This window comes from Schistocerca cancellata, chromosome 7 (assembly GCF_023864275.1).
Source record: "Schistocerca cancellata isolate TAMUIC-IGC-003103 chromosome 7, iqSchCanc2.1, whole genome shotgun sequence".
Lineage (NCBI taxonomy): Eukaryota > Metazoa > Arthropoda > Insecta > Orthoptera > Acrididae > Schistocerca > Schistocerca cancellata.
In genome coordinates, this window is record NC_064632.1 from 606273634 (window position 1) to 606290485 (window position 16852).

The following is a 16852-nucleotide window of genomic DNA, read 5'->3' on the forward strand; positions in this document are numbered from 1 at the left end:
TCATTCCAACGTGATCAAATTGTAAATTTTCACAATCAACATGTGTGGGCTGACGAGAATCCGCACGCAATTGTGCAATGACGTTATCAACACAGATTTTCTGTGAACGTTTGGGCAGGCATTGTTGATGATGTCCTGATTGGGCCCCATGTTCTTCCACCTACGCTCAATGGAGCACGTTATCATGATTTCATACGGGATACTCTGCCTGTGCTGCTAGAACATGTGCCTTTACAAGTACGACACAACATGTGGTTCATGAACGATGGAGCTCCTGCACATTTCAGTCGAAGTGTTCGTACGCTTCTCAACAACAGATTCGGTGACCGATGGATTGGTAGAGGCGGACCAATTTCATGGCCTCCACGCTCTCCTGACCTCAACCCTCTTGACTTTCATTTATGGGGGCATTTGAAAGCTCTTGTCTACGCAACCCCGGTACCAAATGTAGAGACTCTTCGTGCTCGTATTGTGGACAGCTGTGATACAATACGCCATTCTCCAGGGCTGCATGAGCGCATCAGGGATTCCATGCGACGGAGGGTGGATGCATGTATCCTCGCTAACGGAGGACATTTTGAACATTTCCTGTAACAAAGTGTTTGAAGTCACGTTGGTACGTTCTGTTGCTGTGTGTTTCCATTCGATGATTAATGTGATTTGAAGAGAAGTAATAAAATGAGCTCTAACATGGAAAGTAAGCGTTTCCGGACACATGTCCACATAACATATTTTCTTTCTTTGTGTGTGAGGAATGTTTCCTGAAAGTTTGGACGTACCTGGTAACACCCTGTAGAAAGGGTCGGCAACGAGAAGCACTATACTTTCATTTGGTTATCATGATGTTTAGCCCCTATTTAAAACAGCATAACTGTTCTACCCACATTACTATTACTGAAAAGTCAAACACAAGTTTATTTCTTGAAAAGTACGTTACACAAATGACTTCCATCATTAGCGAAACGTTATGGAGATCCTCATTACTTTCCCTGTCATTTCTTGTGGACTGGATTCTCCGTCTTCCTCGATTGCGGCTTTCAGCTCATCACCGTGAAAAATGTTTTCTTGAGATGACGGCATAGAAAAAAAGCAGAGGCTGAAAAATCGGGCGATCGACCATAAGATATCGCCGAATCGTGAGAGTAACCAAGGTGGAAAAGTGATGCCTCAGTCTTGTCACAGCCCCATCTTGCCGAAACCGTATCGCGTTGAGAAGGTTATGTGGAACGAAGATATTGTTCATAATGGCCGCTTACCGCTCTAAGCCGATACGCATTGGTAGGCCGTTGTTGTCTTCAAAAAGAATATGGCCCGAGGATCCCACTGGACTGCCCAGTAGCACACCAAATGACAACCTTCGTGCTAACATGGACCCCTTCATTAATAAGCTGCGTGTCTGTGTCCGAATAGTATTTGGTTTACTGACATATCCATCAGATAACAGTTTGCCTCATAAGATATGATAATAAATTAAGATAACTTCTACCGTCATCCGATTTTAGTGAAATAAAGCCTGTATATTGACCCAAGCTACTCTAAAGTTACCTGTGGGAAGCCCATGAAAATTCGTCTAGTAGTTTTGGAAATTAACGTGTTCAAATAGACAGGCAGAGTTTTTAAAAATAGTGTTACTGTATTCCTACATCACCACAATCAGTTTTCGATAAATATTGTCAGTACACAGACACGAGATTTTACAGTTTTGTTGTTAGGATACAGTGTGTAGCAAAAACGTATGGCCGAACTCCCAGGAAACATTCCTCACACGTAGAGGAAGGAAATATGTTATGTGGACATGAGTCTGGAAATGCTTTATTTGCCTGTTAGAGCTTAGTGTCTGCTTGACTTTATGATCGCGGTAATCATGGGAATCAAACAGGAAAAGAACCTATCAGCACAGTATAAAACACTTTCCAAATGAAATGTTCAAAATGCCCTCCGTTAGCAAGGATACACGCATCAACTCGCCGCCGCATAGAATCCCTGGTGCGCTGGTGTATCCCTGCAGAAATGCGTATTGTTTCACGGCCTTCCAGAACACGGGCACGAAGACTCTGTACATCTTGTACCGTGTTTCCGTACACGACAGCTTCCAAAGGCTTCCACAAATAAAAGTGTGGTGGGTTTAGGTTCGGAGAGCTCTGTAAGATGAGGAATCAGTTGCCTCAAATGTCCTCCTGTCAGCGCACGTTTCCCCCAATATAAACGTTGAGCGTCACGGCCATTATCATCTGCTAGTCCGTAAAGAAAATATGTGTTTGAGTACTCTTCCATTGCTCTGAACCACAAACCAGGTCCATAGTGAACACTAAAGAGCTGATGCTACGTGATAGCACATTCCGTGCTTTTCCCACTCGATGGCGCTGACCCTTTCACGGTTTAAGCATTTTTGAATTAAAAAGCCGCAATTTTATCTATTTATGTGTTCTTATTTATGAAGGGTTTTTAGCGTTTTCCTTTATTTAGGCACTGCAAAAATTTCAGATACAGGATCTGCCTTGTGGAAAATCACTCGAAGAAAAAATATCGAGGCCTTTTGCAACTTTCGCAATAAAACAAAGCCAGAAATGAAATGCGAACTAAGAAAATAAATATTTTAGGGAAATAAGTTTTTAATATAAAGTAATATAAATTTTTCTAATTTACCACGTGCCTAGTTTCGACTAAAAAGTGTAAAATAATTTCTCGGTGCTCATTAAGATTCCCAACCCCATACTGATAGTCCTGAAACTTTGTGATTGTGAATTTCTAACACAAATGAATATAATTTCTCGTAGCACATTAAGATTCCCAATCCCCGGATAGTATTGTGAATTTCTAATACAAATGAAAATACTTGTAAGACTTACAACGAAAAGCGCGGGGCGCATGCAATGGATGACAGTTTGAAGCTGAACTATTCATGCACCAATTATGTATTTTTATAGCTATTAAAACTTCACTATCACAAATTTTCAGTACTATGTGTTTGGGGTTCGAACAGCGTAACTAGACATTTCGTATTTCAAGGGATGGCCCCTTATTTAACTTAAGTGTCCCGTTGTTCCGGTAAAATACGTACGGTGTGTATACTGTCCCGTTTTCCATTAACTATCCCAGATATTCTGAATCAGCGTGTTTTTAGGTGGCTTGTAGCGTTACGTAATTGAGAACAAACACATCAAAAGGATAAAGAAAATACCTTTCTGAGGAAACCAAACTGAACGGGGTTTATCATTTTCAACTTCTCTACATCTCAAGATACCTGAGGCAATAATTTGAAGTTCATTACAGCGTTTGTGCTAACTCTACCTGGCACTAATGGTGCTGATGAAAGCGCATTGCCTGTCACAAATGCTTCATGGATTTACGAAAAGAATAGGTTCAGTGTGGAAACTGTTAAGGAAAGTCGACAGTTGAGGCCGAGCGGTTCTAGGCGCTTCAATCTGGAACCGCGCGACCGCTACGGTCGCAGGTTCGAATCCTGCCTCGGCCATGGATGTGTGTGATGCCCTTAGGTTAGTTAGGTTTAAGAAGTTCTAAGTTCTAGGGGACTTACGACCTCAGATGTTAAGTCCCATAGTGCTCAGAACCATTTGAACCATTTTTTGTTAAGGAAATAATTGTAACCAAGACTCATTTTCAGGAACTACGTGTATTTTTTTTTATAAAATTGTTTTTGAAAATAAACTCCTGAATTACATACATGTGTGTGTGTGTGTGTTACATTAAAGTGATGGATTGTATTTGTGTTTGACAACAATAAAATATTTACTCGATTAGTAATGCAAGTTATTTTGATGTTTCTTTTAGTGTGAATTTTAACTGAAAGGTACGATAATCTATGTACTTGTAGCATAAACCAAGTAGTTTAACGCAACTCTACTATATAGATACAGAATTAACGACAGTGTCCACATAATGTTGATTTATTTCATCTTCTAAATTGGGTCCAATATTTTGATTTTGAAAATCTGGTCGGCTTCTGTATGTGGTAGGAGAAATAATTTTATACTTCTTATTTAGATATAAAAAGTGACACATTAAAATTTATTTTTCTTTAAATAATTATTTTCCGCTTTTTTAGCCTTGTGTGTGTGAAGTTTTTCATTCGATTTCTTATGCCGCGATCACATTACATCAGAGAAACGTGCTAATGTTCAGGTTGATTTCAATGCCTATTCACCTGCATCAACCAGTATTACCTACCCCTAAGTATACGTGACCAAAGGACCGCGGAGGTAAACAGTGGAGACAGAGTCGAGTTGGCACGCAGCCTCCAGCAGCAGCCTGCCCACGTGCGCACCGTGCACGCCTGGAACTGGAAAGGGGGAGACAGCAGTGGTGCACAAAGTACCCTCCAGCACACGCCGGACAAGGAAACGAATTAACACTGCAGTGTCATCCAGATTTGAGCTGTGAGGAAACTTTAATCCTGTAGTTTATTTGGAAAGTTTGTGTACAATAAATTGCAAAATTTGTGCTGAAGAGACAAACCGAAAGACAAGAGAGCTAGTTAATAAAAACATAGTACACCGAGGTGAAAAAAGTCGTGGGCTACCTCCTGATATCGAATCGGACCCTCTTTTATCCTGCGTAGCGCAGCAGCTTGACGCGGCGCGGACTCGAGAAGTCGTTACAAGTGCCCTGCGGAAATACCGAGCCGTGCAGTCCCTAACGCTATTCGTCTAAGTGCGAAAGTGTTACTGGCGCAGGAGGATTTTGAACACGAACTGACATCTCGTTTATGTCCCACAAATTTTCGATGGAATGCATGTCGGGTGATCTGGATAGCCAAATCACTCGCTCGAATTTTCCAGAATGTTGTTCAAGCCAATCGCGAACAATTGTGGCCCAGTGACACGATGTGGTGTTATCCGTAAAAATTCCATCGTTGTTTGGGAACATGAAGTCTATGAATGGCTGTAAATGGTCGAAAGTAACGGGACGTAACCGTGTCCAGTCAGTGATAGGTTCATTTGGACCAGAGGACCCAGTCCGTTCCGTGTAAACACAGCCACCACTAGCTTGCACAACGCCTTTTTGACAACTTGTGTCCACGGTTTAACGGGATTGCGCCACATTCGAACTCTGCCATCAGCTCTTACCAACTGAAATCGGGACTCACCTGACCAGGCCGTAGTTTTCCATTACTCTGGGGTCCAACCAGTACGGTCCAGGCCCAGGACAGGCACTGGAGGCGACGTCGTGCTGTTGGCAAAGGCACTCTCGCGGCTCATCCGCTGCCACAGCCCATTAACGCCAAATTTCGCGCTACGGTCCTAACGGCCACGTTCCTCGTACGCCCCACACTGATTTCTGCGGTTGTTCCACGCAGTGGTGCTTGTCTGTTAGCACTGACAACTCTACGCAAGCGCGCTCTCGGTCGTTAAGCGAAGGCCGTCGGCCACTGCGTGGACTGTGGTGAGAGGTAATTCCCGAAAACTCCCAGCATACTCTTGGCACTGAGGATCTCGGTATGTTGAATTATCTGACGATTTCCGAAATGTAATGTCCCTTGCGTCGAGCCCAAACCATCGTACCGCGTTCGAAATCTGTCGAACCCCGTCGTACGGCCGTAATCACGCCGGACCCGTGAAACGTCTGAGTGCCTACCCCTACCCGGTAGGTCCGCCAGTACAGGGACCTTTCATACCTTTTGCAGGCGATACTACCGCCATCTGTGTATGTGCAATCGCTATGCCGTGACTTTCGTCACCTCAGTAAAATGAATCGTGTATACGCCAGATTTGGTTTAAATTGCTCCAGGCATCACTGAGTTAGGCCGTTATATCACCACTTTCATCCTACACTCAACCGTACAGGTCACAGAAATGTTTTCTCGTGGTTGCAAGTGATACATGTTTGATACAGTTCGGTAGAAAATACTTCAGGCGTTGCGTAGGTGCACCTATACAATAAATCGAATCAAATCTAGCAGACTCTTCCTGCAGGAGATAATTCTACGCACATTGCTCCTGTAGGGGCTGTGACGCAATCTGCTGAGCACATCCATCGTGCAGGAATTCCAACTCCACAGGCGGTGCCCTGTTCCTCTTTTTTTTTCTACAAGGAACATACAGCCAACAACCGTTATAAAGTGCCAAAGAAACGTAATTTCAGACAGTAACATTAGAGCAGAATTACAACAGTGTTATGACAAACATGTGTATGCTCTTAAAGTAAAAGACATAACAAGAGCCGGCCGGGGTGACCGAGGTGTTCTAGGCGCTACAGTCTGGAACCGCGCGACCGCTACGGTCGCAGGTTCGAATCCTGCCTCGGGAATGGATGTGTGTGATGTCCTTACGTTAGTTAGGTTTAAGTAGTTCTAAGTTCTAGGGGACTGATGACCACTGGTAGCAGTTACTTCTGTAAAATATCTGGGAGTATGCGTACGGAACGATTTGAACTGGAATGATCATATAAAATTAATTGTTGTTAACGCGGGTGCCAGGTTGAGATTCATTGGGAGAGTCCTTAGAAAATGTAGTCCATCAACATTGGAGGTGGCTTACAAAACACCCTTTCGACCTATACTTGAGTATTGCTCATCAGTGTGGGATCCGTACCAGGTGGGGTTGACAGAGCAGATAGAGAAGATCCAAAGAAGAGCGGCGCGTTTCGTCACAGGGTTATTTGGTAAGCGTGATAGCGTTACGGAGATGTCTAGCAAACTCAAGTGGCAGACCCTGCAAGAGAGGCGCTCTGCATCGCGGTGTAGCTTGCTGTCCAGGTTTCGAGAGGGTGCGTTTCTGGATGAGGTGTCGAATATATTGCTTCGCCCTACTTATACCTCCCGAGGAGATCACGAATGTAAAATTAGAGAGATTCGAGCGCGCGCGGAGGCTTTCCGGCAGTCGTTCTTCCCGCGAACTATACGCGAGTGGAACAGGAAAGGGAGGTAATGACAGTGGCACGTGAAGTGCCCTCCGCCACACACCGTTGGGTGGCTTGCGGAGTATAAATGTAGATGTAGAAATTAAGTCCCATACTGGTCAGAGCCATTTGAACAAAACAAGAAAGGGCAAACGCCGTGGAATAGAACGCGATTCCGCTACTTTGATGTAATTCCTAAACACAACGTACTTTGCTTTCAGGGACGCCACGGTGATGAATGACTATAGTTGGGCATCCATTAGTGCGCCATACCGTGACCAATCTGCCTGCGTAACGTTCCATTGATGAGCTGGCCTATAGGCCGTGGTAGGCGCTGCAGTGAAAGTTGTGTGTGGTTAAACCTCATAGCATAGGGAAGAGTACTTCACGTAAAAGTCGAAGAAAGTGACGCGAAACACTGAGTCAAACCGACGACTTTGGAAATAACGCAGGGGATCCATCATTGTGGAGGATAAGATTGAACTCGTCGAGAACCTCAAGGATCCCTATCAGGGAGCAACCTATCACAATATGCATAGCCCCACAGTCTGTTGTGCGCGTTAAAATCCCCACGACATAAGAATGGAGGTTCCAACTGCCGAACCAGTGCGTACCATTCTCCAAAGGGAATATACGACCTCTGCTGGCTATAAATAGCCACGATAATTAGGCGACCAATTGTGGTAGAGAGCCTGGCAGGTATCGCTTGAGAGCTGTCGATAACCTCGTGGGATATCTTCTGTACTTGGGTATGATACAGTCCATTTATAATGAAGAGGGCGACACCACCTCGACCATCTTCCCTGTCTTGGCTATAACCTGTTATCCTCGAAAGTGGGCAACAGAACCTGGTTGAAACCACATCTCTGAGCAGACAGCCACTGCTATCTTCCGCGTCCAGAGTTAATGTTTAAGGACTCCCTTTTCGGCAATTGCAGATCGTGCATTCCATTGGAGGATCCATAAGCCTGCCACAGCTGCTAGACGTAAGTAGGGTCGTTAATAGTTGTCGTCGAGGCTGTAAAGCTCCTGGTGGCTGTGTCTTCGCGTCTTCAAAGAGGTGCACGATAAACGGCATAATCTTTTTGATGACATATTCGTTGTTATTACAAAATGGTGACGGTTGTTGACTGTACTGAGGAGGATATGGGTTGGGTGGTAGCGGGGCTTGGGGGAGATGAGGATGGTTCAAATGGCTCTGAGCACTATGGGACTTGACATCTGAGGTCATCAGTCCCCTAGACGTGGAACTACTTGGACCTAACTAACGTAAGGACATCACACACATCCATGCCCGAGGCAGGATTCGAACCTGCGACCGTTGCGGTCGCGCGTTTCCAGGCTGAAGCGCGTAGAACCGCTCGGCCACAACGTCCGGCTATGGAGATGAGGAGAGACAGAATATTCGTGACGAATAATGTCTGTGAGAAGCCCTGTCACCGTACTGCCCTAGGAGCACGCCATCTCAATGACCTCTCGTGCCAGATCTGTCTGCCGACTGGAAGAAGTCGGGTTGAGGATGCGCGGCATCCAGAGGGAGAGAGCCTAAAAACTGGGGCGACGGCGGCGATGGCGGCGGCGCTGGTCCCGCAGGAGAATCTCATAAAGCGACTGTCGGTTGTGGGAAATGCCTTGCAGGTAGAGGTGGGAAATCCGGGGGATTTTGGGGAATGGCAGAGAATAGCAGTGTGGGAGAGCTGAGGGCAACCAATTACCATCCCCGACGTGGCGTAGGCTTCTGCACGATGGAGCCCTTGCTGATGGATAAAGGTTGCGCACGAACGGTCTGTCACTGGGTGCGGTAAAGTGTCATTTAAGCACGTCGGAAACGCCGCCGTACATGAATGTGCTGCGTGTGGACCACCACACTTGCAGCAACCAGTATGACTTCTACATTGGCTTGCCCGATGATGAAAACGCTAACAATTCCTACATCGAATGAGTGGTGCGACGTTCTACTGGTTCTACTGGGAAACGTGTCTCCAGACTAGCAACATATGAGGACAGAGTTTGGGAGCGGAACATAATCAGACTGGAATCGGCACAGTTTCTACATAATGTGAATGATGTTTCTTAGTGCGTCGTTAGATACTTGCGACAGAATATATGTTCTCCATTGCGTCAGCCGTCTCCTTGTCTGTTAGGCTGATGTCAACATCACAAATAATGCGATAGGTATGCAATAGGAAGTTGGGAATATAGACATCAGACTTACGATCTTTTGAAACAGGGACTTGTGTCAAAGGACCAGCAGCCGCAGCAGTTTTCAGTTATATCTTATCTCTGTTTCTACCTAACGGACTGATTTCAACAATGTCATGCTTGAGATGAGAGTTATAGGAAAATAATAACTTGCCCTGACATAGGGTGGAGTTTGCCGACGTTCTTGTCCGAGCTGTCCACAAAGGCAATAAACGTGCCTGCATCTGATCGGCTGTACCGGTTGCTGACACTCGGCCGTACGACCGCAGCAGTGGAAGTCAACTGTTGACTCTGGGAGCAATCTGAGTTTGTCTGGACTGTACCATTACTAGAAGGGCTAACTGAACCCAGTAACTGACACATATCACAGGCTGGGACGGCGGAGAGTCGACACACAGCCATTTACTAAGCGAACCCCTTACCTGCTGCTGACTTGCAGGTGCATTGGCTTCAATGGCGCAGCCGGAAGGATCACTGGGATGGCTAAGTTGATGCCTAACCTGACGCAACTGTTGTTGTTGGTGGTGATAGTGCTGGAATTGCTGTTGTTGTAGCTGCAACAGCTGAAACTAGTACTGTTGAGCCAGTTGTTGCTGCTGAAACGGCAGTTGTTGATGATGGTGGTACAGAAGCTGCTATGCGGGTTGATGTTGAAGCTCGTGTTGATGTTGTTGGTGTCGGAGAAACTGTGTATCCGAGAGTGGTGACTCACCCTGCTGGATCTCACCACGGTTATCGGACGTCGATGGTAACGGAACGTCTGTCGGTGCGTGTTGATGGCAGATTTCTAGCGCCGACTGTGTGACCAGACCCGTGTCAGGAGATCGGCCGTTTTACGGTGAACTATACAGTACTACCGCCGCGAACGTGTGTCGAAGAAAACACACACAATCCGGCGTACGCTACACTGCGCGTAAACGATTCTTCTCGAAAAACAATGAAATGAGTAGGGAAATACTAGTGAGAACGCGAACAGCACGACACTCGTCGCGAAAAGTAAACAAGTTTCGATCACGCGGAGCGCACTAGCGAGAACGTCCGACCGCTGCGACTCGGGTGCTCCGCGCTGCTCTTCTTTGTCACCCCGTTTCACCCGCATCCCCTCCTCTATTGCAGATGGGTGGTTCTTACCCCCACGTACTGCACTGCCATCCAGTTCTGAGCTACGTTTAAAATGCCAAGTATCTGGATCATTGGGACATTAGTTCAAAATCAGTACCGAAGAGATAGAGAGTCAGACAGTAAAGTAACCTGATACAAACGTGTCACAGAAGAACATAATCCAGTATTACGAGGCGGCTGAGTGCGGCGAGAACTATTAATGTAGCAGGAGACGTCCCCTCGGACACAGAAGGCAGGCGGCGGGCGTGCTGTGTCGGTAAGGCTCTCCCTCTCCGCGTTGTCAGTCTGCTTCGGGATTTCGACTGAGTATCCGATTTTTCGTGTGCGCATCCACGGCTGTCCCGCCAGTACTCGCCCTACTTGAGAGCTCCGCTGGTGCCGATTCGTCATTTTGTCTCAACCGAAAGTCCCGCTGGTCCTCAGCTATGCGGGAGATAAAAGGCCATCGGGTTTCCCCAGTGCAGGCGGCATAGCGCTCCGCTCTATCTCGTACACACCGACAACGTTGAGGGCCTTTACTGCGTCCTTAGGCACAACCTGTACTCGTGGAACCTGTACCGAAGAGAACTATCAGAGGATATTGAAAATTTACATTGAGCGTTCACATTTGCTTCACATCGCTCGACGCTTTGTTGCTACGAAAATCGCCTCGTAACCCGCATTCGCTTGCACAAGCGTGCACATTGTCGGTGCGTATGCTCGAGCGTGCGACACAGATATGGCTGCACAAACTTACGTAACTTAAAATCGACGAAGCCTCGAGACCGTTTTCGCTTGTCAGGCTTGCTGTTATGGGTGTGAGCGCGTTAATACACGTCGTGATTATGATATATGAGCCACTCTTTCTGGGTGATTCGGCCAGTTGTAGTTCGGAAAAATTCGTCGTTGCCAACGGTCACTTCTCATTTAACGCACAATTCTTTAAAAGTAACAATAGAGCTACAATCAGGAATATTGTATTACACAATAAGAAATCTCCGTCGAGCGTTTCGTACATCAGGAACGAAAAGGATGGGAAATGTGTGTAGTGTGGATTCTGCTCCTACCCTGCACTCAGCACATTGGTTGGTGAAAGATGCCGTTTTCGAGTGTTCGATTTAGATTCTTGTCCTGGACTTTGTCTCAGTATCGAGTGAATGCTGGGCTTACGGTAACAGCAATAGATATCGTGTCGTCCCCAGTGCGGGTGTGAACATTATCGCAGACTCTAGTGCTGTCTCTGTCTATGTTGCCTACAGTGAACGTGACACGTGATGATATTGTAACAGCGAATGTGTATACTCGACACTCTTCGGCAGGAAGGGCTCATTAGATCTGTAGAGGAGCGGTTCCGGCGTTGTGAGAGGAGTCGAGATGGCTTCACTGTTTCAATGAGGGACTCTTTGTGTCGCAGGACCGCGCGCGTAACGCGTCGGAGCGGCTGTCGGCGACGACGACACTGACGGTGACGGTCCAGGATGACGACGACCAGGAGCCGTCCTTCATCTACCAGGGCTGCACGCCGCTCAATGGCGTCTGCATCAACCCGGAGTACTCCGCCTCGGTGAGTCTGCGAAGTTGAGACACGCTGAGGACAAACGAATGACAATTTGGTGATAACCCATTAAGACGTAACATGTCACTGGTAATACACTTCATTAATAAAGCATTTGGGCATGTTGTTGTTGTTGTTGTTGTTGTGGTCTTCAGTCCTGAGACTGGTTTAATGCAGTTCTCCATGCTAATCTGTGCAAGCTCCTTCATCTCACAGTACCTACTGCAACCTACATCCTTCTGAATCTACTTAGTGTATTCCTCTCTTGGTCTCCCTCTACGATTTTTACCCTCCACGCTGCCCTCCAATAATAAATTGGTGATCCCTCCATGTCTCAGAACATGTCCTACCAACCGATCCCTTCTTCTAGTCAAGTTGTGCCACAAACTTCTCTTCTCGCCAATCCTATTCAATACCTCCTCATTAGTTATGTGATCTACCCATCTAATCTTCAGCATTCTTCTGTAGCACCACATTTCGAAAGCTTCCATTCTCTTTTTGTCTAACTATTTATTGTCCACGTTTCACTTCCATACATGGCTACACTCCATACAAATACTTTCAGAAACGACTTCCTGACACTTAAATCTATGCTCAATTTTAACAAATTTCTCTTCTTCAGAAACGCTTTCCTTTGCCATTGCCAGTCTACATTTTATATCCTCTCTACTTCGACCATCATCAGTTATTTTGCTCCCCAAATAGCAAAACTCCTTTACTACTTTAAGTATCTCATTTCCTAATCTAATTCCCTCAGCATCACCCGACCTAATTCGACTACATTCCATTATCCTCGTTTTGCTTTTGTTGATGTTCATCTTATACTCTTTTTTCAAGACACTGTCCATTCCGTTCAACTGCTCTTCCAAGTCATTTGCTGTCTCTGACAGAATTACAATGTCATCGGCGAACCTTAAAGTTTTTATTTCTTCTCCATGGATTTTAATACCTACTCCGAATTTTTCTTTTGTTTCCTTTACTGCTTGCTCAATATACAGATTGAATAACATCAGGGACAGGCTACAACCCTGTCTCACTCCCTTCCCAACCGCTGCTTCCCTTTCATGCCCCTCAACTCTTATAACTGCCATCTGGTTTTTGTACAAATTGTACATAGCCTTTCACTCCCTGTATTTTACCCCTGCCACCATTAGAATTTGAAAGAGAGTATTCCAGTCAACTTCATCAAAACCTTTCTCTAAGTCCACAAATGCTGGAAATGTAGGTTTGCCTTTCCTTAATCTATTTTCTAAGATAACTCGTACGGTTACTATTGCCTCACGTGTTCCAACATTTCTGCAGAATCCAAACTGATCTTCGCCGAGGTTGGCTTCTACCAGTTTTTCCATTCATCTGTAAAGAATTCACGTTAGTATTTTGCAGCTGTGACTTATTAAACTGATAGTTCGGTAATTTTCACATCTGTCAACACCTGCTTTCTTTGGGATTGGAATTATTATATTCTTCTTGAAGTCTGAGGGTATTTCACCTGTCTCATACATCTTGCTCACCAGATGGTAGAGTTTTGTCAGGACTGGCTCTCCCAAGGCCATCAGTAGTTGCAATGGAATGTTGTCTACTCCCGGGGCCTTGTTTCAACTCAGGTCTTTCAGTGCTCTGTCAAACTCTTCACACAGTATCATATCTCCCATTTAATTTCATCTACATACTCTTCCATTTCCATAATACTGTCCTCAAGTACATCGCCCTTGTATAGACCCTCTATATACTCCTTCCACCTTTCTGCTTTTCCTTCTTTGCTTAGAACTGGATTTCCATCTGAGCTCTTGATATTCATACAAGTGGCTCTCTTTTCTCCAAAGGTCTCTTTAATTTTCCTGTAGGCATTATCTATCATACCCCTAGTGAGATAAGCCTCTATGTCCTTACATTTGTCCTCTAGCCAATGTCTGTATTCCATTTTGCCTGCTTCATTTACTGCGTTTTCATATTTTCTCCTTTCATCAATTAAATTCAATATTTCTTCTGTTACCCAAGGATTTCTACTAGCCCATTGTCTTTTTACCTACTTGATCCTCTGCTACCCTCACCACTTCATCCCTCAGAGCTACCCATTCTTCTTCTACTGTATTTCTTTCCCCCATTCCTGTCAATTGTTCCCTTATGCTCTCCCTGAAACTCTGTACAACCTCCGGTTTAGTCAGCTTATCTAGGTCCCATCTCCTTATATTCCTACCTTTTTGCAGTTTCTTCAGGTTTAATCTACAGTTCATAACCAATAGATTGTGGTCAGAGTCCACATCTGTCTTACAATTTAAAACATGGTTCCTAAATCTATCTGATACCTTCTAGTATCTCCAGAATTCTTCCATGTATGCAACCTTCTTTTATGATTCTTGAACGAAGTGTTAGCTATGATTACGTTATGCTCTGTGCAAAATTCTACCAGACGGTTTCCTCTTTCATTTCTCTCCCCCAATTCATATTCACCCACTATGTTTCCTTCCCTCCCGTTTCCTACTCTCAAATTCCAGTCACCCATGACTATTAAATTTTCGTCTCCCTTCACTACCTGAATAATTTCTTTTACCTGGTCATACATTTAATCAATTTCTTCATCGTCTGCAGAGCTAGTTGGCATATAAACTTGTATTACTGTAGTAGGCATGGGCTTCTGTCTACCTTGGCCACAATAATGCATTCGCTATGCTGTTGGTAGTAGCTTACCCGCACTCCTATCTTTTTAATTCATTATTAAACCTACTCCTGCATTACCCCTATTTGATTTTGTATTTATATCCCTGTAATCACCTGACCAAAACTCTTGTTCCCCCTGCCACCAAACTTCACTAATTCCCACTATATCTAACTTCAACCTATCCATTTCCCTTTTTAAATTTTCTAACCTACCTGTCCGATTAAGGGATCTGACATTCCACGCTCCAATCCGTAGAACGCCAGTTTTCTTTCTGCTGATAACGACATCTTCTTGAGTAGTCCCTGCCCGGAGATCCGAATGGGGACTATTTTACCTCCAGAATATTTTACCCAATAGGACGCCATCATCATTTAGCCATACAGTAAAGCTCCATGCCCTCAGGAAAAATTACGGCTGTAGTTTCCCCTTGCTTTCAGCCGTTCACAGTACCAGCACAGCAAGGCCGTTTTGGTTAGCGTTGCAAGGCCAGATCAGTCAATCATCCAGACTGTTGCCCCTGCAACTACTGAAAAGGCTGCTGCCCCTCTTCAGGAACCACACGTTTGCCTGGCCTCTCAACAGATACCCCTCCGTTGTGGTTGCACCTACGGTACGGCCATCTGTATCGCTGAGGCACGCAAGCCTCCCCACCAACAGCGAGGTCCATGGTTCAAGGGGGTAGGGATTTTGGCATACAATTAGACATAAACGTGAGAGGTATATGTATTTTGTTTTAACCTTTTCGTGTTACTCAAGAAGTTCTTCTGATCAGTTTTTTAAAAATTTGTTGTTGTTTTATAATCATGTTTCCTGGCCAATGTTTTCTGGCTTGTTTGATACTCTCTTGTGCCAACCTCTCCATCTCTGAGTAGCACTTGCATCGTACGTCCTCAATTATTTATTGGTATAGTTCACTCTCTGTCTTCCCCTACAATAATTATGCTCTAGTACTGTGGAAGTTACGTCCTCTCTCTTTAACATGCATCCTGCTATCCTGTCTCTTTTTCTTGTCAGTGTTTTCTGTATGTTCTTTCTTCGTCGATTCTACGGAGAACCTCCTCGTGCCTTATCTTATCAGTTTTCCTAATTTTCTACATCCTTCTTTACAACCGTGTCCCAAATGCATTTATTGTCTTATTTTCCTGTCTTCCCTTAGTCCGTGAATCACTACCGTATAATGCTGTGCTTCGTACATTTATTCTCAGAAATGTCTTCCTCAAATTAAAGTTGATGTTTGATATTAATATACTTCTTTTGACCAGGAATACCCTCTTTGCCTGTGCTAGTCTGCTTTTTATCTCATCCTTGTTCCATCAGTTATTTGTTGTTTTGCTTCCAGGTTAGCAGGCTTCCTAAATGGACACAATTTTAATGTCAAGTTTATCACTACTCTTATTTCTGCAACTCCTCATACACATGACTTTATTTGGTTTACTTTTGATTCAAGGTGTGTGCTCATTAGATTGTTCATTCCCTGCAACAGGTCTTCATCTTCATTGAGGATATCAATGGCATCAGCAAAGTTTATCATTGATATCTTTCCACCCTGAATTTTATCCTGCTCTTGAATATTTTTTTTTTTAATTTTGGTCATTGCTTCTTTGATGTATAGATTGGACAATAGGAGTGAAAGAGTTATATCTGTGCTTAGACCCTTTTCAGTGTGAGCGCTTCATTTTTGGTCCTCAATTCCTATTGTTCCATTTTGTTCTTTTACATATTGTATACTAGCCATTTACCCACAGCTGTCTCTCTCTCTCTCTTGATCTCCTCCATCTTCCTCATTGTTTCCATCTCCTGCTTCCCCATTTCTCTGTCTTTCCCCCCCTCTTACCTCTCTTTGTCCATCCCCTGCTCTCCCCTCTGCCTCCTTCCATCTCTCCTCCCCCTTCTTCTGCCATCTCCACTTCCCTCTCTCTCTGTCTCTCTCCTGCTCCACCTCTATCTGTCCATCTCCACCTCTTCCTCTCCCACGTCTGCCCAACTCCTCCTCCTCCCCTCCTTCTGTCTCTCTCCTTCTCCTCACCCATCTGCCTATCTACTCCTCACCACTCTCACTTTTCATCTCCTCCTGCCCATGTGTCTTTTCATCTCCTCCTTTCTTTGTCCATTTCCTCCTTGCCCCCTCTGCTCAGCCCTGCCCATCCGTACATTTACCCCTGGAACATTGTTGTTGCACCTTGTTCATCAGATTGATTTATATCAATTATTATGGCACATATGTCTTATACCTATGACTATTGGGTAACATATGGTGCTCTCTGATACCAGAGGACAAAAAACTATTTTAACCCAAAGATAAGGTTCACAGAGTGTTAGGAAATTCCTGTTACAAACTTCTAGGACTTGTAGAGGGGAGTGAGTACATAATATTTTGAATAGGAACCCATGTTCCGACATGTACCTTTCCATTTTATGATGATTTCATTTCAGGTGTGTATGTCCCACATTTGCTGAGAGAATAAGAAAGGTCTTGA

At 44.8% G+C, this 16852-nt stretch overlaps 1 protein-coding gene across 1 annotated transcript in view; it reads left to right on the plus strand.

Annotated features, from left to right (window-relative positions):
* LOC126091892 (cadherin-99C) overlaps positions 1-16852 on the plus strand; it is a 631851-nt gene that overhangs the window by 486995 nt on the left and 128004 nt on the right. Inside the window, exon 7 of the mRNA XM_049907188.1 lies at positions 11576-11725. Within this exon, the coding sequence (XP_049763145.1) occupies positions 11576-11725 (150 nt within the window). The remainder of the gene's footprint in view (positions 1-11575; positions 11726-16852) is intronic.